This window comes from Lepidochelys olivacea (genome assembly GCF_965140295.1).
Source record: "Lepidochelys olivacea isolate rLepOli2 genome assembly, chromosome: 6".
In the NCBI taxonomy this organism is placed as follows: domain Eukaryota; kingdom Metazoa; phylum Chordata; order Testudines; family Cheloniidae; genus Lepidochelys; species Lepidochelys olivacea.
Genome location: NC_140416.1, coordinates 98,310,971 through 98,335,198, shown reverse-complemented (window position 1 = coordinate 98,335,198; position 24,228 = coordinate 98,310,971). Strand labels below are relative to the sequence as shown.

Below are 24,228 nucleotides of genomic sequence, written 5' to 3'. Positions count from 1 at the left end.
GGTCCATCCATCAAAAGGCAAGTCATTGATGGCTTGCTGGACATCATGTGCAATTCCAGAGTTTTGCAGTCAATAAGCCCTCCTCACAGTGATTACAGAAGCCACCACCCTGGCCAAAGTGTCCACAACATCAAGAGCAGACTGCAGGGACGTCTTGGGCACCAAGCACCCTTCCATGACAAACACCCAAAACTCCTCACACAAGGTCTCAGGCCCACTAATTAGTGCACAGCTGTCCAATTAAGGAAATTGTATTTGGACAGCAAGACTTGTTGATTGGTGATCCACATCTGTAGGGACAAGGATGTGTCGTTTTTCCAGCCCAGAAGGTCCAACAGCTTGGAGTCTCTGTCCTTAGGGGTGGACTTTCTGCCATGTCAAGCCATGTCATTCATCACCATTACAACCAGGGAATTCGGAGCCGAATGGGAACAGAACTCCTCAAATCCCTGCACAGGAACAAAATAGCACTTCTCCATGCACTTAGCCAGTGGCAGTACCAAGGCCAGTGTGCTCCAGAGGGCTTTTGCTGGTTCAAGGAATGCATCATTGATTGGGAGGGCAACTCTCCCAGAGTCAGATGGCTGCAGAATGTCCACCAATTTGTGGGTGTTCTCATGTAGGAACTCTGCCTGAATGTCAAGGGACATTGCTACTGTGTAAAAGGTCTCGATATGCCTCAAAGTCCTCCAGTATGGAAGGGGAGGATGAATCAGACAGAACAGCATCATCTGGAGATGAGGATGATGTTCTTGATTGAGCCAAAGCTGGATCTTGCTCCCGGGATGACTTACTCAGATGGGAGGACTCCGGAGCTCTGCAGGGAGGAGGCCTGCTGATGCCTGGGCTTGCAGCTGATCTACAACCATCACCATTGTTTTGGTGAATGATCTTTGGTGTAATGAGGAGTGGGATCTCTGCAAGCAAGGGGCATCCCACTGAGTCCAAGGAGGCCACTGATATGAGTAGGACATTGCTGGCCAGTAGGCATCAGGTCAGGGACCTCTGTCCTGACCACAGGGTGCATGCCAATCCTGGGAGCCATAACAGTCCATTAGCGGCCCGCAGTGCTCATTGAGTGATGTGGAGTAGGAGGAAGATGACCCCGACTTGGATGCGGAAGAGTCCTGGGATCTTGATGACTGGGGTAGAGCAACAGCAGAGGAAGAGAGTAGGTGATCTGATTCATCCATTGCCCAGAATGAGGCAGGAAGTGGTGCCTCAGATGAGAGCACATGCCTGTGCCGAAGGCCATGTTGGTCCTGAAGCGAATACCAGGTACCAGGGTGCCCAAGCGTATAGATGTCGATGGTGCTTTATTATCTTACCTGGGCACTTGGCCAGAGCACTAAAAGCAATTGCATATGAGAGGTAACTGCCAGCAGAAAACACAAACTGTCTGCAATTTCTTGCTCCGTTTTTATCTTTTTACCCTAATGGAGTAAGGTGTTGAAGCTCAAGAAATTTGCTGCAGTGTTTAACTGTTCCAAGGTTTACAGTTAAAGCCATCATAGCCTCTTGACAGAGAATATGTGATTTTCTTTCTCCCTATAGAGCTGTTTCCATTAGTTTTATCTGAATGAATGTTAGCATTGAACCTTCAAGGGTCCCTCCCATTATCAGATCGTTATCAAGACTGCTAGCTGTAGAACTTGGTAATACAAATGCAAGACAGGATTTGCTCTGTGAGATACTGTGTTTAATTACAATACCTCATTACTAGGGGATTTTGATTAAATTCCCCTTGATTTTAGGTCATGTAGAATTAAAGGGAAATTAGAGGTGTGATGTAAGTGAAAAATGATTAAAGAATGAAAAGTAACTCATTTCAATTGAGAGATGTTTTGCTAGGTCACAGGACAACCCCATAAGAGTATGAGCTAGAAAAATATGGTTTCAGTTTCAATTATCTTTCCCTTATACCAGGTATCAAAAAATAACAGAACAGAGCATGCACTGTTCTGAGAAACTTCTTGTAATACCTGATGATTTAAGCACATGATATGAAGAAACAGTCCTGAGTATCCTGTTTTTGTTGTATTTGTCTAACCTGGAATATTAATTTAGTTTTTCCAGTGTTAAATAACAAACCCATCACTGAGATTAATAAGAGATATTTTGATGGAATTTTAAGTAGAACCTATTATGATCTCAGTAGAAATACTACTATGATGAATACAGGATGGATGGATAAACAGAAGTTGCCTAGGACTTTGCTTGCAGATCACACAGACAGTATTGACTTTTTCCAAGCCATTATGTTGGTCATTCTGCCAATGAGCATTTAGGAAATCCAGACTGGTTGTGTTATTGACACAGTATACCAGACCCTGCTCTCTTAATTATGTTCCTTTTTATTATAAAAGAAAAAGTATAATTATGACTCTCCTCTGCCATTTTAACTCATTCTCATTTTGAGAACCTCCACAGGATTACAGATTTACACCTAGTTCTGAGTTGTATTGGTGAAATATATGTTTGAAGCTTCAGAACTTCAATTATCTGTCCCTTCTTTAATTTAGAAATATCTGAAACAGCAGACATAAAATCTGGTAAATAAAGTTCACTCCTGGGCTTCAACCTGACAATCAATTTCAGCTAAGAACACTTTTACAGTTTTCAGAGTAACAGCCGTGTTAGTCTGTATTCGCAAAAAGAAAAGGAGTACTTGTGGCACCTTAGAGACTAACCAATTTATTTGAGCATGAGCTTTCGTGAGCTACAGCTCACTTCATCAGATGAAGTGAGCTGTAGCTCACGAAAGCTCATGTTCAAATAAATTGGTTAGTCTCTAAGGTGCACAAGTACTCCTTTTCTTTTATAGTTGGCTCCCTCAAATGGAAACCTTTATAGATTTCCAATTATAATCTTACTGTCAGGCATCAAATCAGTTTCTACCTACATAAACATAATAAGGTGGGAAGAAAGGTTATATTTCAAGATGGAGAGTAGTGGTACTGTAAGTTGAAAAAACAATGAAACCCTGTTAGGAGACGGGAGAACCCATCCACTCCCCAAATACACCTTTACATGCTCCTGTGTCCCAGGGATGAGGCACTTTTGCCCTTGTTTTAATGTTCTTAGCACCTGTTTCACATTTTCTAGCAGTTGGGGGAGCTATGGTTCGGCATGTCTGAACATGCTATGTATGTGACATGTGACCATCACAAGACACGAGTAACTTAGAATCTATACGGGGTGTTAAGAGCTTCTCTTTGTGGTGGCATGGTGACAGACTCTGAATAGAGAGAAAGGTTCATCTGCCCACAACCAGTATGCCTTGCTGGATCACCCAGCAGGAGAGCGATTGTTTACTTTATTTGCTGTAATGTAGCCTAGGATCACATTTGTATTCTATTGTAGTTTTCAACAAATGGTTAAAATCCACCTGGTCTCTCTCAAACTTAACTGAATTGCTTTAGGAGAAAGGCAGCTTGTAACACCCTAGAATTGTTTATATGCTTATACTACTGATTCTGTCCAAATACTCACAGAAACCCAGCAGCAGATGTATTCAGAGGACAAAGTTTACATATTTTTGAATATTTTTAAACTGATTTTCATGCTGGTGAAAGGAGTCTGGCAGCCACTGAGAGTGAATTTTTTTTTATCCGGGGAACAGGTGCAATATGGATACCTTCAGTATTCAAGATTTCTCATGTTTTCCCATTAATTTGCCTCAACCCCATTCTGGATGGCACATCTATAAAAATAAGGAGGTTCAGTTTTCCATGCTCACATAATCAGTGCACCCTTTTCTGAGAATGTTGGTTGTGGTATGTGCTCTTGTCCACTAGGAATTGGACTGAGAGCCCAAACTCATTTCCTGTAGCACATTAAATAGCCATGTGATAGTAGTAGTTCTGAACCAGTGACCAACAGCTGAAGGTTTCACCATCCCATTATCAATCTCCTAACCTATCCACAGAGAATACCTTAGTAATGGATGGAAGTGCTGATGCCCAGTTTGCCTTCTTGGACAATCTGGGGAACCCAATAGCTTTCCTCAGATAGCGATCGTGTATTTCACAGGTGTTGAGGATATACAGAGCACAAGCAACAGCATAGCCTCCCCAGTTAGAGACCCCTGCAAGAGAAAGTCACCATGAAACTGGACAGTAAAAATTAAACATAAAATGTTTTTAAATAATTGTGAACCTAATCCACGTAAATCTCAAAGTGTGGGGTGAGAGGTAGGAATGTCCTAATAATATTCAGCAATAAGGGTTTTTTAATTAAATGTTTTAAGATAATACAAACATTTCATACAGTACACTGTACACACCCTACCAGTTTACTAAATTCTGAAAAGTTACTGTACTACCCTATCTAGAGTTATGCTTTGAAATTAACTACATTGAAAAACTCAGCTGTAAGGGCTAAAGACTGGAGATGTCTCTAGCCTTCCACATTACTTTGATAGGTTAGTTGCCAGTGACAAAGTTAGCCGGAATCAGAAACCAATTTATGGACCAGTGGTGGAACACACAATTTGATGGGTTTTATTAGCAAGATTTTCCTAGTGCCTGTTTTGGATTGAAATAGTCTATAAGAACAGCCATGTGCTGTTTCATTAACTGTTCCACAGAGATATTCTATTTTTAATATGTCTTACAGTTGTTTATTTTTATACTTGCAGAAGCATGTTACCAGAAAAATCTCATGGGGAATTCCATGGCATCAACAATTTTCCTGCAAGCTATTATTAGATACATCGTACAGCTTATTGACATTCCTCTAGATTAAAATCAGTCCTTCAAAGTACATATTAATATTTGGGGTGATACTAATTATCTAATAATAAATGAGAAAGCCAGGAATAGAATTCAAGAGTCTTGACTCCCAGGCCTGTGCTTTGACTCTGAAATCAAGTTTCATCTCACTTGGTGGATATAAATCTTGTCATTCACGTTCACCTTTGGGTATCTTCTGTAATATAAAAGTTTTTAACTTTGCTATATGCTGTATTTGTGTGTCTAATTTAGAGTTGAGCAAAGTTTTTTTTTAGCTGTTTGCGTGAACTTTTATTTCCGATCCAATACGTGCAGGTTTGCAGCTACTAGTTTAAATTTGGGGGTTTGTGGTTCAAACAAATGCAAAAACTCAAAAGGGAAATAGTCAAAACCAGAATTTCACTTGGTTTTGTGCCAAAGCCATGGATTCTGTGTGGCTTTAACTGAACCAAGTCTTGTCAACTTTTGCAAACTTAGGATGAGTTGAGTTATCAGCTTTTCCAAAACCAGGTGAGATTTACATGGTGTCAGATTTTATAATGAACATTTTTTATAAAGTTCATAGCTTATTCTTTTTGTTCACAAAGAGCATAGGCTGCGTAAACAATTCAGCCGTTTTATGGGAGGAGCAGCTGTGATGAAAACAGCAAATGACTGTCTGTTGACTGCTGATGAAGTCTATAATTCTTCTTGAGGGCTTTGTGGGATTGTAAGTGTTTATCCCAACAAAGTTAATATCCATGAATTATTTGTACACTGAGATCAGACTAGACCTCATTGTCTTTTAAGTGATGTTGGGCAACTTCTTTAAAAATACTTGATCATTCTAATACTGTGTTTGCATTTCTCTCAGCAGACTTCATATTTTATCATTACTGATCCAGCAACTCCGATCACACGACTAATGCTCCTGCACCCGTAAATCGCACAACTACTGTTCCTAGACCTCTGTTCCCAGAACTCTGGAATATTCAAATTTTCCACACTTCCATTTTTAGAACATTTGGAAATTAATGTTATAGTTGCATGTTACATTCCCCATTTGACCTTCCTGCTCAAAACACATTCCTTTTCTTTCCTCTGCTGTGTCTTGGGCTAGCCAGCTGCTCTGTGTATAAACACTGCAGTTCCTAGAACAGCAACTTTAAGACAGACACATGGGCAGAAAGGGTAGAAACAATCAGACTCTTCACTCCCAATTTCCTCCCCAATTACTTCCTATTTCTGTACCATTGGTGTTGGAAATCTAGCCTCCCTAGTCCCTTCTATTAAAGTGACCTCCCATTATGGTACATACATGGGCACCCAATGTACTGAGCTATAGCACAATACAGACCACACAATTTGTAAATCTGTCATTGCTGAATCAGTCTCCTTCATTATTAACTTCTGTAAAGCCTGTTTTGTGCTGGCCAAGTCAACAGGGCAGGAAAGGGTTCTAAACATGAAGTTGCATTTCTGTTTTGTTACATGCAAAATTTAGAATGTATAGAAGTCCTGCAGAGATTATTTGATAGAGTTCGCATCACCCCATAAGTGCAATTGATTTTAGCTGGTATGGTACACCCCCAGGGCATTAACAAATACACTGAACTTATATGAATACAAAGTTCATTTAATTCCTGCATAGAAGATGGCCGTACAGTTCTCCTTGAGAGTCAAATGATTTTAATATTTATTTAGGGTGGGAATTTTCATAAGTACTCAGTGTTGGCCTAGTTCTGCTGCCATTGAAGTAACACTGACTTTAATGAGAGCAGAGCTAGGCCAATACTGAGCACTGACTTCAATGGGAGCAAAGAGAGGCTGAATGCTTTTGAACATAACACCTTTAATTGCTTAGTACAGTTTTGAAATGAAATTAACAGCAGTATAAAAGTTAAAAAGGCTCCAAAGTAACTCACAAACAGGACTCTAGAGTCATGTGATGATCTTTGATCTTTTAATTTTGCAGGAACTCATTATGAAAAGTTCAATCCTGTGACATGCTGAGCATTCTCCATTTTCAGTTATACCAGGGAAGATGTGGATGCTCAACACCTCACAGGATTGGGCACAAAAGAGAGAAAGCTCACTGTACCTGAATGCTCAGTAGATCATTTAGAGAAAGTGCCAAACCAAAATTAATCTGCAACACATGTGCTTTGTTCTCACTTTTTAAAAACTTACCGGCTACAATAGCGAAATCAGCTTCAACGTCACAAGCTATAACATCTCCATTTTTTATGTGCTTCCTTACAGCTTCTTTTACTTTTCCCATTCCCAGTTCATTTCCTCCATCCCCAATGCCTTCATTAAAAAAGAAAAAAGATGCCATGAGTATCCAAACCACCTTACAAATTCAAACCCATTTATAAGCTATCCACAGTAGTCTGTGTATAACAGGTCAGTTCTCTTGAACTGTTTTCAAAAGCGTCACAAAACAGAAGATCACAAAAACAATAGCTGAAAACATTGCAGTGAGCGGGCTTTGTCTCCCTGGTGGGCAGAGCCGGGATATCCGCTCTGGATATCTGGAAGCAGAGGGGTGGGACAGGAACTGGAAATATAAAAGGCAGGCCCTCCAGCTCAGTTGTGGGAGAGCTGCCAGAGGAGCAGGACATCTCCCCCCTGCTGCTGAAGCTTGGACCCGATGGAGGCAGCTACATCGCCAGAAACCCAGAGGGATTGCTGGAGCTGCCAGGAACCGGGAACACCGAGGAGCTGCTGGGGCTGCCATTAGCTGTTTACCCCAGCCAGATGAACGACGACCCTGGAACATAGGTACCTCCTAAATGGGAGTGTAGGAAGGAGCCCAGGGAAGCCGAATAGGGTTTGGCTGTATTACTAATTGCAAGCCGGCCAACATGTTACTGCCGGATTTCCCTGCTGATCCAGTGGCAGACCACTCTGCCACTGTTATGGCCCTGGGCTGGGACACAGTGGAGTCGGGTGCGCCTGTGTCCCCCTGCCCTTGAGTGTGGCAGCCTTCCCACCTTTAGGCCAACAGGCTTGCATTGGTTTGTCCCCGGCCTGAGTTAGGATGCCAGATGGTTTTGCTTTCTGTCCCACCAGAGAGCTGATCCCCCTAGACTGCTGTGTTGCTCTGCCTGACTGCAGGCCAGAGCCGTTAACTGTTTTGCCATTCCACACTGATTGAGGGCCCCCAACATATAGACTCACTGCTGCTCTGCCTGACTACACGCCAGAGCCATTAACTGTTTGCTGCCCTGCCCTGATTGAGGGTCCCCTCGGCATATAGACTCACTGCTGCTTTGCGTGACTGCAGGCCAGAGCCATTAAGTGTTTGCTGCCCTCCCCGATTGAAGGATCTGGGCTTATAGACTCACTACTGTTCTGCCTGACTACAGGCCAGAGCCATTAACTGTTTGCTGCATCGCCCTGGCTGAGGTCCGGGACTTATAGATCTAATTGCTGCCAGGCCTGTACTGCAGGCTTGGGTCTATTAACTGTCGGCTAATTTCCCCCTGAACTGAGTCACTCCAGAAGCATTATAGCAAGGGGGCGTGGTTTCCCTCCCTGACGGACGGGGACAGAGCTGTGACCGCCTTCTAATTATGTTATAATATACCAACTTACAAAACATTCAGGTATGCGTAGTAACTAGAAATTATGCTCTGTAAGCAACAGCTACAAGAAGGTGACATTATCCAATGCTCTTGAACAGCTCTGACACTATATCTAGGAGAGAGAGGTAGTAATCTTACACTTCATGGAAGGACTTAAACAAATGTAATATATTTTTGTATATACATGCAAAATATTGTGAAATATTTAAATGAAGCAAAAGAGGTAAACTTTGGCTTGTTGCTAGTTTTGAGAAAATTAAACAAGTAACAGGTTTCAGAGTAGCAGCCGTGTTAGTCTGTATTCGCAAAAAGAAAGGAAGTACTTGTGGCACCTTAGAGACTAACCAATTTATTTGAGCATAAGCTTTCGTGAGCTACAGCTCACTTCATCGGAACATCGGAGCTGTAGCTCACGAAAGCTTATGCTCAAATAAATTGGTTAGTCTCTAAGGTGCCACAAGTACTCCTTTTCTAAAAACAAGTAACAATTTTTGTACAAATATATGCAAATGGTATGTGATGCCTTTGGAGGTAGCAGGAGTTCTTTCCCAGAACTTAGGAGTGTTTTCTACAGCATTTAGTCCCCTTGTGCCAGGGGGCAGATGGAGCCCTAATTATACTCTCACTACTCTCATTTTCCCCACCAGTTTTCCTCTTAGAAAGATACACCTATACTTTTAAAAATTGGTCACTAATTTGGAGTGTCTGTTTTTGGGTGCCCTACTTGAAACACTTTGTATCTGACTTTCAGATGTGCTGAGCATTTATAGTACCATTAAAGTCAATAGAAGCTGTAGGGATCAATAAATGTCTGAATAATTGTTGGCTGTTCTAGGTGTCTTAAGTTGGGCACCCAAAAATTGAAGACCTGAAAAATTTGGCTGATAGTCAGAGATCTGGAGAGCAAGATACCAGATAAATCATTAAATTGCATGAATATTGGTGAATTCCAAAAATTAAGTGGATACATAATTGGTTAAACAACTGCAAACAAAGAGTAGATATTAATGGAATGATGTCAGATTGGAAGGAAGTCTCAAGAGGGGTTTCACGGGGATATTATCTGGGTCTGGTGTTATTTAACATCTTTATTTATGACCTGGATGTATGAATTAGAGAGCCTACTGATCAAATTTGCAGATGATACAAAGCTAGAAGGAGTTGCCAACACTTTGGAAGATAGAGCTAAAATTCAAAGGGATCTTGATAAATTAGAGAACTGGGCTATAGACAACAAAATTAAATTCAGCAAAGATAAATGTAAGGTTCTACACTGAGGGAAGAAAAACCAAATGCACAAATACAGAATGGGGGAATACTGGTTTGGCAGCAGCTCTACTGAGAATGATCTGGGAGTTGTGGTGGATCACAACCTTAACATGGAGTCAAAAATATGATGCTACTGCAAAAAAAGCAAATGCAATTTTGGGTTGCATTAACAGAGGCATAGCATGCAAGTCAAGGGAGGTGATAGTACTTCTCTACTTAGAGCTGGTTAGGCCTCAGCTGGAGTACTGTGTCCAATTTTGGTCACCAATGTATAGAAAGGATGTAGAAAAACTGGAAAGGATCCAGAGCCGAGCAACAAAGATGAGCAAAAGGATGGAATGCAAGGCATATAAGCAAAGGCTGAAGGAAGTAGGTACGTTTAATTTGGAAGAGAGGAGATTAAAGGGGGACATGATAGCAGTCTTCAACTACTTGAAAGGCTGCCATTAGAAAGATGGAGAAAAGTTGTTCTCTTTTGCCCCAGAGGACAGGACAAGAGACAATGAATTCAAACTACAGCATAGCTGATTTAGATTAAATCTCAGAAAAAATTTCCTAACTGTAAGAACAATGGAACAAACTGCCTAGGGAGGTTATGGAAGCTCCTTTACTGAAGGTTTTCAAAAGGAGATTGGATAGCCATCTGTCGTGGATGGTTTAGACACAACAAATTCTGCATCTTGGCACGGAGTTAGACTAGATGACCCTTGCGGTCCCTTCTAGCCCTATGGTTTTATGATTCTAAGAGGAAGCCAAGACTGGTGAGGGCAAAACTTTTTCTATGGCTGTTGGTCTGGCTCTAGAAACTCTTCTTGATGGTCGGTGCCAGCCCCGGTACTGGACTCTGGAGACAGAGCTGCCCGGTCCATAGTTTCTGCCCTTGTGGATGAGGGTACTGAGTGCATACAGTGAGAACAAAATCTGGAAACCTAGTGAGGAGGGCTTTAAACTAGGTTCACCGGGGGAAGGAGACCAAAGCCCTGAGGTAAGTGGGAAAATGGGATACTGGGAGGAAGCACAGGCAGGAATGTCTGTGAGGGGAGGGCTCCTGCCTCATACTGAGAATGAGGGGCGATCAGCAGGTTATCTCAAGTGCTTATATACGAATGCACAAAGCCTTGGAAACAAGCAGGGAGAACTGGAGGTCCTAGTGATGTCAAGGAATTATGACGTGATTGGAATAACAGAGACTTGATGGGATAACTCACATGACTGGAGTACTGTCATGGATGGTTATAAACTGTTCAGGAAGGACAGGCAGGGCAGAAAAGGTGGGGGAGTAGCACTGTATGTAAGGGAGCAGTATGACTGCTCAGAGCTCCGGTACGAAACTGCAGAAAAACCTGAGTGTCTCTGGATTAAGTTTAGAAGTGTGTGCAACAAGAGAGATGTAGTGGTAGGAGTCTGCTATAGACCACCGGACCAGGGGGATGAGGTGGATGAGGCTTTCTTCTGGCAGCTCGCAGAAGCTACTAGATCGCATGCCCTGGTTCTCATGGGTGACTTTAATTTTCCTGATATCTGCTGGGAGAGCAATACAGCGGTGCATAGACAATCCAGGAAGTTTTTGGAAAATGTAGGGGACAATTTCCTGGTGTAAGTGCTAGAGGAGCCAACTAGGGGGGGAGCTTTTCTTGACCTGCTGCTCACAAACCGGGAAGAATTAGTAGGGGAAGCAAAAGTGGATGGGAATCTGGGAGGCAGTGACCATGAGTTGGTTGAGTTCAGGATCCTGATGCAGGGAGGAAAGGTAAGCAGCAGGATATGGACCCTGGACTTCAGGAAAGCAGACTTAGACTCCCTCAGGGAATGGATGGGTAGGATCCCCTGGGGGACTAACATGAAGGGGAAAGGAGTCCGGGAGAGCTGGCTGTATTTCAAGGAATCCCTGTTGAGGTTACAGGGACAAACCATCCCAATGAGTCGAAAGAATAGTAAATATGGCAGGCGACCAGCTTGGCTTAACGGTGAAATCCTAGCGGATCTTAAACATAAAAAACAAGCTTACAAGAAGTGGAAGGTTGGACATATGACCAGGGAAGAGTATAAAAATATTGCTCGGGCATGTAGGAATGAAATCAGGAGGGCCAAATCGCACCTGGAGCTGCAGCTAGCGAGAGATGTCAAGAGTAACAAGAAGGGTTTCTTCAGGTATGTTGGCAACAAGAAGAAAGCCAAGGAAAGTGTGGGCCCCTTACTGAATGAGGGAGGCAACCTAGTGACAGAGGATGTGGAAAAAGCTAATGTACTCAATGCTTTTTTTGCCTCTGTCTTCACTAACAAGGTCAGCTCCCAGACTGCTGCACTGGGCATCACAACATGGGGAATAGATGGCCAGCCCTCTGTAGAGAAAGAGGTGGTTAGGGACTATTTAGAAAAGCTGGACGTGCACAAGTCCATGGGGCCGGACGAGTTGCATCCGAGAGTGCTAAAGGAACTGGCGGCTGTGATTGCAGAGCCATTGGCCATTATCTTTGAAAACTCGTGGCGAACGGGGGAAGTCCCGGATGATTGGAAAAAGGCTAGTGTAGTGCCAATCTTTAAAAAAGGGAAGAAGGAGGATCCTGGGAACTACAGGCCAGTCAGCCTCACCTCAGTCCCCGGAAAAATCATGGAGCAGGTCCTCAAAGAATCAATCCTGAAGTACTTACATGAGAGGAAAGTGATCAGGAACAGTCAGCATGGATTCACCAAGGGAAGGTCATGCCTGACTAATCTAATCGCCTTCTATGATGAGATTACTGGTTCTGTGGATGAAGGGAAAGCAGTGGATGTATTGTTTCTTGACTTTAGCAAAGCTTTTGACACGGTCTCCCACAGTATTCTTGTCAGCAAGTTAAAGAAGTATGGGCTGGATGAATGCACTATAAGGTGGGTAGAAAGTTGGCTAGATTGTTGGGCTCAATGGGTAGTGATCAATGGCTCCATGTCTAGTTGGCAGCCGGTGTCAAGTGGAGTGCCCCAGGGGTCGGTCCTGGGGCCGGTTTTGTTCAATATCTTCATAAATGATCTGGAGGATGGTGTGGATTGCACTCTCAGCAAATTTGCGGATGATTCTAAACTGGGAGGAGTGGTAGATACGCTGGAGGGCAGGGATAGGATACAGAGGGACCTAGACAAATTGGAGAACTGGGCCAAAAGAAATCTGATGAGGTTCAATAAGGATAAGTGCAGGGTCCTGCACTTAGGACGGAAGAACCCAATGCACAGCTACAGACTAGGGACCGAATGGCTAGGCAGCAGTTCTGCGGAAAAGGACCTAGGGGTGACAGTGGATGAGAAGCTGGATACGAGTCAGCAGTGTGCCCTTGTTGCCAAGAAGGCCAGTGGCATTTTGGGATGTATAAGTAGGGGCATGGCCAGCAGATCAAGGGACGTGATCGTTCCCCTCTATTCGACATTGGTGAGGCCTCATCTGGAGTACTGTGTCCAGTTTTGGGACCCACACTACAAGAAGGACGTGGATAAATTGGAGAGAGTCCAGCGAAGGGCAACAAAAATGATTAGGGGTCTGGAACACATGACTTATGAGGAGAGCCTGAGGGAACTGGGATTGTTTAGTCTGCAGAAGAGAAGAATGAGGGAGGATTTGACAGCTGCTTTCAACTACCTGAGAGGTGGTTCCAGAGAGGATGGTTCTAGACTATTCTCAGTGGTAGAAGAGGACAGGACAAGGAGTAATGATCTCAAGTTGCAGTGGGGGAGGTTTAGGTTGGATATTAGGAAAAACTTTTTCACTAGGAGAGTGGTGAAACACTGGAATGCGTTACTTAGGGAGGTGGTAGAATCTCCTTCCTTAGAAGTTTTTAAGGTCAGGCTTGACAAAGCCCTGGCTGGGATGATTTAATTGGGGATTGGTCCTGCTTTGAGCAGGGGGTTGGACTAGATGACCTCCTGAGGTCCCTTCCAACCCTGATATTCTATGATTCTATGAAACTTGATACAGGTGGAATTTTAATTAAAATGTAGTTCACAGATTTCAAGTGTGTATATGTGTTTAATTTTTCTGCTAGTGACTTCAAAGCTATGCCTCAGCAGGAATTTTCTATTTAGCTCCCAACTAACATCTATATTTTCAGAGTTGGACAGGACTGAGCCCTGAAGTGTGACAGGGAGTTTAGTGGCTAAGTCTCATGCACAGCTTTGAAAAGTAATAATTGTTGGTGAGTAAGTAATACTTAGGTCTTTTTAGCTTTCTTGCCATTACATTTACTGTGCTTTTTATCTCACACCTTTTGCTTCTGTAGCCTATTCAAGTTTATGGCAGTGAATGGATGCACAGTACTGGAATGTGATGGTGCATTCTGTTTTGTTCACTTGCTAAATAAGTTATTTAAATCTTCACTCTCTTTTTGTTGATACTGGATTTCAGGTGTGGACCCACTGGATAGTTATTCACATGGTCTGGAGCTTACTTTCCTATCATATTGAGATACTTTGGTGATTGTTGCCCAGTAAATACCTAAACTAGACACATAAATGACTCTTGTATCCAGGGTCCCAGGATTAAGGCACATATTAAAAAAAAATTCCTAAAATTAGCTCTTGTCCTTTCATAATAGTACATATTTTCTATAATAGTGCAGATATCAATCCTTTGGATTTTCCATGTCACTCTTATGTTGCCTTTGTGGCAACATCTGACATCTGTTTCTGTACGTGTGTTTAGTTAGTGGCTGTGTTGTTTTGGATCTATCCTATTGGCACTGTATTTTCCACTGCATGCATCCGATGAAGTGGGTTTTAGCCCAGGAAAGCTTATGCTGAAATAAATTTGTTAGTCTCTAAGGTGCCACAAGTATTCCTGTTCTTTTTGTGGATATAGACTAACACGGCTGCTACTCTGAAACCTATTGGCACTATAGTAATCCACCATTGGGAAGGGAAGGATTTCACATCTCCCACTTAAAGCTTTTTCTTTTACTGACTGTTTTCTACCTTCCCCAACTCTTCTGCATGACATCTTAGTACTTCAATAACCTCTGGTGAGTCTGGTCTTTAGAAAGTAGTGCTGAGCAGTAGATTTGAGATTTTCCTCCTGACTTTATAAATGAGCTTTTGCTGACTAATGTAATGTCTGAAGCCATGATAACTAAAAGCCTCTCAAACTTCAGCCCTTAGTGCTCAACAACACTTGAACAAAAGGGGCAACAAGTGTAGCTATTTTTCCCCCCTGCCAGATCTCTCAATAATATTCCATTAACTGATGCTAAAGACAGCATATGAAAGTGCCAAAAACATGAGGGCTGAGAAAATTAGTATGGTCTTTTTGGAACATCTTTTAATGGTCTATTCCAATGCTTTTGTTCAATATGCACTGAGCCCAGCAGTTGTTCATGCATTCTTACTTTGCCTAAGTCTGCTCCTGAGGGTCCACTCTAGCTCTACAACTTGTTATGGCATTAGTATTCAGAGAAACCACAGATGTTTTGGCTATGGACAAAGTTCCCAGGTCAGATGGCTATTTTACACAGTGGAATTTAAGACAAAGTATTTGGATCTTGTTTTTTTATCAAAAGCTTGACACAGTCAACCATGGCAAATGCAGGCAGCAAACACTCTGTTGTGCTAAGAGTTCTATAAGAGTTGATAACTACTTCTTTTCCTTATCCCTTTCTATTCTACATAACCCTGTCAAAGTGATCATTCTTCTCTCAAGGGTTCTATAACATACTTGTCTCTAACCAAGCACTGTATGTTTAATCAATATAGCTTCAGTTTTCCTTGAATTTTCCCTTTCCTCAGAGTCAACCTCACCAAAACTTATTACAACTACTGTCAGTGGTGACAGTGGCCAAAGGCCCCAATCAGGATTGGTGCCCCATTGTGCTAGGTGCTGTGTACAGTTAGAAAGACCTGGTCCCCGCCCCAAAGCACTATCAATCTAATTAAAACTCAAGGCACAAGAAGTAAGCGTGACAAGCAGTAGTAGTAGAGGAGGAGAGTAACAGGAATAAGTTAAAAATATTTTTCAAAAAGATACCCAGTTTTTTAGTACACAACATCCATTTATACAACCTCACAGGAGATCTTGTCAGATACTGAGCACCTTCAACTTCCATTGATATCAATATCTGATCCAGATTCTAGAACAGTAATACAGAACAGCTCCTAGTTATTAAAATACTAACCTATATTTTCATCCTGTTTTAGATCATCACTAGCTCACTCCTAATCATATTGAAAAAGGTTAGAGATTAATTAAACCCTTCTCTATTAAAATATCTCTCTGGAGATATTAAATGATAGTATGACACACATAGATAACTTATTTCTCTATTTTCTTTCTATTTACAATATACTGTGCATTGGAATGTCTCATATTTGCTCTTTAATTAAGTTTTAAAGAGTATTCTAATAATTCAGATGTTTTTAAAATTAAACTTAGCACTGGCAAATAGTGTCAGATTGACCCTCATGGATGCTGAAGTCCATTCACATAGTGTTTCTATTGCAGTGCAAAAATCCACAAATTAACAGTGTGCTTTAACCTGTTCTGAAGTGACAATCTTGGGGGTTTAGGATATTTTTATTGAATGCTGGCAGTATGACTGATGTTGTAAAACAGAGGAAAGGCCAAGTCTCTGCACTGACTATTTTAAAATCTAAAAGCAGACAGAAAGTGTAAACACATGATTCACAAATAAAAGGTGTAACCAACCTGGAAGCATTTGAAATACTTTTGAGATACTATTGCTGAAAGGTTTTATGGAGGACATATAAAAATGTCTGTTCACTCCTTGGCTTCTCTATTGAGGCTGTCAACTCAGTGCCAACTATTCACTGTAAACTGGACCAAAACCCGCAACAAATGTCACCATATTTATTGGGGGCTTTAAAATAACATCAAATACACCAGGAACTTTTCTATGCAGCTTGTAAATGAGATACTAGTCCCTTGGAAGCAGACCAGACATTCTCTTTGCAGGAGTCCTCTAAACTCTGGCAACACTATCATTATTGATGTATCAAAGTTCAAGCCCATCTGGGAACATTTAAAGACATGTCCATGCTACAGTTGAAAAAACATTAGCAACAATGTTCCAATGTGACTGAAACTAAACTAGCAAGAGCCATGTCTTTTATTGTTGCTAGTAGGGTTTTGCACTGTTTCTCTGTACAGGGATTTTTCTAAGAACCCGTTCAAATGGTGACAAAAACTAGACAGTTTATCACATAGTTTTAGAAATGAGGTCACAACAGATAGGGTTTTTTTAAAAAAACCCTATCTATCCACAATACGCATGAAAATCGGCGGACCAGCTAAGCAGCGGGGAACAGCAGAGCAGCAAACAGCAGGAGTTTGCCTGGGATTGGTGAGTATCCGAGCGTGTGTTTGCTGAGTGAGTATCCGAGTGTGTGTTTGCTGGGAGGGCAGTTTGAAAGCCTGAGCGAGTGCCTGATTGGGTGGTAGCCTGCAGGGGGCGGGTATTGGGGGTGTCTGTCTGTCTGTTTCAGGGAAGCATGGCTGTTTAAAGATAGCCAGAGCTCCACGAACCAGCTGAGCGGCGGCAGACCAGCTGAGCAGCGGGGAACAGCAGAGCAGCAAACAGCAGGAGTTTGCCTGGGAGTTCGCCTGGGGTGAGCCCAGTGAGGCTTACATCTTGCCAGCTTCTCTGAGAAAGCTCATAGTAGGAAGGTGATATGGAGGGGGGGTGTTCAGCTATTGTGACCTGCACTGGATGTGCCATGTTTGTCTTTCTTCCACAGGACAGAAGCAACTTTGTCTGTACAAAGTGCAAGCTAGTATCCATATTGGAAGAGAAGATTGAAGGTCTGGAGCAACAGATATCAACCCTGCGTTGCATATGAGAAACGGAGGATTTCCTGGACAAAAGTCAGAATATGCTTCTACGGGCACAAAGCTCTAAAGATTTAGAGCAGGTTGCACAGCGGAGCCAAGAGGCCAGTGAAGAAGCTTGGCAACATGTGACCTCCAGAAGAAGAAGGGAGAATGTCCGGGTACCAGCAACGCAGACACAGGTAAGTAACCGTTTTCATGTTCTCTCCACAGGTACCATTGCGGAGAGTGGCCCAGATGATATGTCTAGGGGGAGAAAGCAGAAGGAGACTCCGCTGGTTGGAAGGCATGAGATGCGCTGTCCTAAGGTTGGGGGTTCCACGACCACCACTCCCAAGAGAAGGAGGCGGGCGGTGGTGGTCAGGGACTCTCTCCTCCGGGGGACTGAGTCATCTATCTGCCGCCCTGACCGGGAAAACAGAGAAGTCTGCTGCTTGCCAGGGGCTAAGATTCACGATGTGACGGAGAGACTGCCGAGACTCATCAAGCCCTCGGATCGCTACCCCTTCCTGCTTCTCCACGTGGGCACCAATGATACTGCCAAGAATGACCTTGAGCGGATCACTGTGGACTACGTGGCTCTGGGAAGAAGGATAAAGGAGCTTGAGGCGCAAGTGGTGTTCTTGTCCATCCTCCCCGTGGAAGGAAAAGGCCGGGGTAGGGACCGTCGAATCGTGGAAGTCAACCAATGGCTATGCAGGTGGTGTCGGAGAGAAGGCTTTGGATTCTTTGACCATGGGCTGGTGTTCCATGAGGGAGGAGTGCTGGGCAGAGACGGGCTCCACCTTACGAAGAGAGGGAAGAGCATCTTTGCGAGCAGGCTGGCTAACCTAGTGAGGAGGGCTTTAAACTAGGTTCACCGGGGGAAGGAGACCAAAGCCCTGAGGTAAGTGGGCAAGCAGGATACCGGGAGGAAGCACTAGCAGGAACGTCTGTGAGGGGAGGGCTCCTACCTCATACTGAGAATGAGGGGCGATCAGCAGGTTATCTCAAGTGCTTATATACGAATGCACAAAGCCTTGGAAACAAGCACGGAGAACTGGAGGTCCTGGTGAAGGCAAGGAACTATGACGTGATTGGAATAACAGAGACTTGGTGGGATAACTCACATGACTGGAGTACTGTCATGGATGGTTATAAACTGTTCAGGAAGGACAGGCAGGGCAGAAAAGGTGGGGGAGTAGCACTGTATGTAAGGGAGCAGTATGACTGCTCAGAGCTCCGGTACGAAACTGCAGAAAAACCTGAGTGTCTCTGGATTAAGTTTAGAAGAGTGAGCAACAAGAGTGATGTAATGGCGGGAGTCTGCTATAGATCACCGGACTCGGGGGATGAGGTGGATGAGGCTTTCTTCCGGCAACTCGCAGAAGCTATGAGATCGCATGCTCTGGTTCTCATGGGCGACTTCAATCACCCTGATATCTGCTGGGAGAGCACTACAGCGGTGCACAGAAAATCCAGAAAGTTTTGGAAAGCATAGGGGACAATTTCCTGGTGTAAGTGCTGGAGGAGCCAACTAGGGGGAGAGCTTTTCTTGACCTGCTGCGGGAAGAATTAGTAGGGGAAGCAAAAGTGGATGGGAATCTAGGAGGCAGTGACCATGAGTTGGTCAAGTTCAGGATCCTGACACAGGGAAGAAAGGTAAGCAGCAGAATATGGACCCTGGACTTCAGGAAAGCAGACTTCGACTCCCTCAGGGAACTGATGGGTAGGATCTCCGGGGGAATAACATGAAGGGGAAAGGAGTCCAGGAGAGCTGCTGTATTTCAAAGAATCCCTACTGAGGTTACAGGGACAAACCATACCGATGTGTCGAAAGAATAGTAAATACGGCAGGCGACCAGCTTGGCTTAACAGTGAAATCCTTGCGGATCTTAAACATAAAAAAGAAGCTTACAAGATGTGGAAGATTGGACAAATGACCAGGGAAGAGTATAAAAATGTTGCTCGGGCATGTAGGAATGAAATCAGGAGGGCCAAATCGCACCTGGAGCTGCAGCTAGCCAGAGATGTCAAGAGTAACAAGAAGGGTTTCTTCAGGTATGAAGAAAGCCAAGGAAAGTGTGGGCCCCTTACTGAATGAGGGAGGCAACCTAGTGACAGAGGATGTGGAAAAAGCTAATGTACTCAATGCTTTTTTTGCCTCTGTCTTCACTAACAAGGTCAGCTCCCAGACTGCTGTGCTGGGCAACATAGCATGGGGAGTAGGTGGCCAGCCCTCTGTGCAGAAAGAAGTGGTTAGGGACTATTTAGAAAAGCTGGAAAAGCACAAGTCCATGGGGCCGGATGTGTTGAATCAGAGAGTGCTAAAGGAGTTGGCGGCTGTGATTCTAGAGCCATTGGCCATTATCTTTGAAAACTGATGGCAATCGGGGGAAGTCCCGTACGACTGGAAAAAGGCTAATGTAGTGCCCATCTTTAAAAAAGGGAAGGAGGAGGATCCTGGGAAATACAGGCCAGTCAGCCTCACCTCAGTCCCCGGAAAAATCATGGAGCAGGTCCTCCAGGAATCAATCCTGAAGCACTTACACGAGAGGAAAGTGATCAGGAACAGTCAGCATGGATTCACCAAGGGAAGATCATGCCTGACTAATCTAATCGACTTCTATGATGTGATTACTGGTTCTGTGGATGAAGGGAAAGCAGTGGATGTATTGTTTCTTGACTTTAGCAAAGCTTTTGACACGGTCTCCCACAGTATTCTTGTCAGCAAGTTAAAGAAGTATGGGCTGGATGAATGTACTATAAAGGTGGGTAGAAAGTTGGCTAGATTGTCAGGCTCAACGGGTAGTGATCAATGGCTCCATGTCTGGATGGCAGCTGGTATCAAGTGGAGTGCCCCAAGGGTCAGTCCTGGGGCCGGTTTTGTTCAATATCTTTATTAATGATCTGGAAGATGGCGTGGATTGCACCCTCAGCAAGTTTGCAGATGACACTTAACTGGGAGGAGTGGTAGATATGCTGGAAGATAGGGATAGGATACAGAGGGACCTAGACAAATTGGAGGATTGGGCCAAAAGAAATCTGAGGTTCAACAAGGATAAGTGCAGGGTCCTGCACTTAGGACGGAAGAATCCAATGCACCGCTACAGACTAGGCACTGAATGGCTAGGCAGCAGTTCTGCGGAAAAGGACCTAGGGGTGACAGTGGACGAGAAGCCGGATATGAGTCAACCGTGTGCCCTTGTTGCCAAGAAGGCCAATGGCATTTTGGGATGTATAAGTAGGGGCATAGCCAGCAGATCGAGGGACGTGATCGTTCCCCTCTATTCGACATTGGTGAGGCCTCATCTGGAGTACTGTGTCCAGTTTTGGGACCCACACTACAAGAAGGATGTGGAAAAATTGGAGAGAGTCCAGCGAAGGGCAACAAAAATGGTTAAGGGTCTGGAACACATGACTTATGAGGAGAGGCTGAGGGAACTGGGATTGATTAGTCTGTAGAAGAGAAGAATGAGGTGGGATTTGATAGATGCTTTCAACTACCTGAGAGGTGGTTCCAAAGAGGATGGTTCTAGACTGTTCTCAGTGGTAGAAGATGACAGGACAAGGAGTAATGGTCTCAAGTTGCAGTGGGGGAGGTTTAGGTTGGATATTAGGAAAAACTTTTTCACTAGAAGGGTGGTGAAACACTGGAATGTGTTACCTAGGGAGGTGGTAGAATCTCCTTCCTTAGAAGTTTTTAAGGTCAGGCTTGACAAAGCCCTGGCTGGGATGATTTAATTGGGGATTGGTCCTGCTTTGAGCAGGGGGTTGGACTAGATGACCTCCTGAGGTCCTTTCCAACCCTGATATTCTATGATTCTATGATTCATGCTAGCAATTTCTCTGTTTAAATATATTAGTTGATTGTAACACAATTTTGACAAGAACCGTAGTATTTCATAGGGAGCCCTGTGGAAGATTATTATGTCATAAAATATTTATATTATGATAAGTCCCAGTTAGGAGAAAGGCCTAGACACAATCCCTACCCAAATGAGTTTATAATGTACAAAGAGTACATAATCTAAGCCTGTTGAAATCTGTTTTAACAATGGTTCAACAATAATAAAATATCTTTAATTTTTTAAAATGTAATACTTTTCCATTCACTATGTGTTTACTTTACATATTGCCTTTCAGTGATGCAGTTGTGTACACCAGTGGTTTTCAACGTGGGGTCCACAGACTATATGTAAGGGTTCTGCAAAAGGTTGTCATTACCATAGAACACTGGTTTTCAGTGTGTGGTCCATGGACCCCTGGGGGGCGTACAGATTATGTCTAAGATTTCCAAAGGGGTCCGCAAATTAAAAAAGGCTGAAAATCACTGGTGTACACTAAATATAGCAAGCAGCTGATGTCAGAATACGATCTCAGGTTTTGTATATGTGCGTGCACGTGCGTGTGCATACGCATATATACATATACACAAAGCTTCTTTCTACTCTTTCAACCACATGCTTTGTCCTCCATTAACTGTAAATTCATCCCCAGTCCTACATATATTTCCTTTAAGACTGCCAATACCCTTTTACAGCTTAGCTTTGTGAACTCCTGGAGGATGGGTGATATTCCAGAGAACTTGAGAAGGGCAAATATAGTACTGTTGTAATAGCTGGGCCTATAAATTTACCCTAATTGTAAGCTTAACTGTAAAAAATGAGTGAAAGTTCATAACTTGTCCCAATGACTTATTGTATAAAATTGTTTAAGAAAAGATGTAAGGAGGAGACAGACTGAATTAATTTAAACATAAAGGATTTTTACTGATACTACTCAGGACTGGGTTAAGATTATGACTGGTAAACAAGAGTAGTAGAGGACCAGAAATCAATGAACTAAAATTGGTGTGTTGGAAATTAGGCCTATTGGTGGATAAAACAGTGAGAGGATGGACTATTCCACTCAACACTCTCTTTTGGGTATCTTAAAAAGAAAAAACTTTGGGGAAAAATCAGCAGAAGAAGCAAGTCTCTGACAACACCCACTGTGGTGAGTTTCATCATCATGGTTGCCACCCCAGCCATCTCTTGGGACGCCATACTTTCTTTGTCCTAATCCTGACAGATGTCCTGACCAGACCAAGCCAGAGAGAGGGGGATCCAGATGACACTCCCTCCTCCATCAGATCCAACTGAATCCCAAACACACCCTGAGATGTGAGATTTTCTCATTTTTCCCCGCACTTCACCCTCCATGTGGTGTTTTCTTCCTACCATATTTCTTGTCTTTTCTATCTCTCCTGTTTTTCCTCCTGTTTAATAAGAGTTTGGCTTAACCAGCCAAGACTACATTTTGTCACAGTGCTGTAAGCCTGTGACCAGAAAGAGGCAGCTAAAAGCAGTGCCCTAAATAGCCCAACAGAGGTACAAGTTTGCCAAGACTCAGAGTGGCTGATATAACTGTGGGCTGTGCCTGTTTTTCCATCAGCAAGGTTACAAGTAAGAGTCAACACCAGAGACAGAAGCTGCATTTTCTATTTTTGTTAGTCTTTTCCGTCCCCTCTTGTGTGTGTTTGTCTTGTTTTGTCCTCTAGGAAAGAGGTTACTCACCAGGTGAAGTAACTGAAGTTCTTCAAGATGGTTGTCCATTTGGTTGCTCTACTTTAGGTGCCCTGGGCTTGTAATTGGAGACTTGTAGCAGCAGCGTTCTGTTGGTCCGCGCATGCGCTGTACCCGTCTCGCGATGCCTGAGCCGGTTACATAGCATTGCGTGGCTAACCTCCCCCTCAGTTCCTTCTCCACCACAGAGTGTCTATCATGGAACAACTCCGAAGTAGAGGGTAGGAGGGAGGGTTGTGGAGCACCCACAGGGACAACCATGTTGAAGAACCTCAGTTACTGCATGTGGTGAGTAACCTTTTCTTCTTTGAGGAGTGTCCCTGTGGGTGTTCCACTTTAGGTGACTGTCTAGCAGTGCCCCTCAATGGAAAGAGGGGACTTTGGAGTTGCAGCCCTGGATGAGTTTTGTTCCAGCAACACAATGCTGGGTAAACGTGTGGGCAGATGCCCAGGTTGCTGCTTTGTATATGTACATAATGGGAACATTGTTGAGGAATGCTATCAAGGGCAATAGGGCCTTAGTGGAGTGTGAGACTGATGGAGGTTGTCCCTGTTGCTGGTGATAGCGTAGGTGGATACAATTGGAGATCCATTTAAACAATGCAGGTGGAAGTCCAGCAACAGAGTGGGGACTATCCAGTTTATTGAACCCAATGCAGCATGTATGATTATGGTGTATATGTGTATTCAGTGCAAGGAGCTCCTGGCCTTCAGAGACCGTGTACGGGCTTTGGAGACCAGAGTGGCTGAACTGGAGGAGCTAAGGGAGACAGAGAGGTACACAGATGAGACTTTCCGGAATACGGTAGAATGGTCCCACTCCCGGTCTGACAGTCTCTGTGCTGTTGAGGACGATGAAAGTCTCAGGGAAAGAGAACATCCAACTGGAGCAGAGGGAAATGATCCAATAGTTGGGACCCTCCTTCCAGATGATGTCATGGTATCCTCTCACACTGAAGATACCTCCCAGGGGAGGAAACTCCAGTTATTAGGAACAGACAAGTATTATTAATGGCCGACTTGATCATTAGAAAGATAGATAACTGGGTTTGTGATGACCGGGAGAACAGCATGGTGACTTGCCTACCTGTGAAGGTTGCGGATCTCTCGACACATCTAGATAGACTTATGTGTAGTGCTGAGGAGGAGCCAGTGGTCGTGGTATATGTTGGTACCAATGACATAGCGAAGGATAGGAGAAAGGTCCTGTAGGCCAAATTTAGGCTGCTAGATAAGAGAGTGAAGTCCAGGACCTCCATGGTAGCATTCTCTGAAATGCTTCCAGTTTCACTTGCAGGACTAGTTAGCCA

At 43.6% G+C, this 24,228-nt stretch overlaps 1 protein-coding gene across 2 annotated transcripts in view; it reads right to left on the bottom strand.

The window, feature by feature from the left end:
• The window catches only part of DGLUCY (D-glutamate cyclase), a 104,343-nt gene that overhangs the window by 8,831 nt on the left and 71,284 nt on the right, over positions 1-24,228 (bottom strand). For both annotated transcript variants that reach the window (XM_084632777.1, XM_084632776.1), the window contains exons 11-12: positions 6,903-7,022; positions 3,936-4,087 (exon numbers count right to left, since the gene is read on the bottom strand). In XM_084632777.1, the coding sequence (XP_084488903.1) occupies positions 3,936-4,087; positions 6,903-7,022 (272 nt within the window). The remainder of the gene's footprint in view (positions 1-3,935; positions 4,088-6,902; positions 7,023-24,228) is intronic.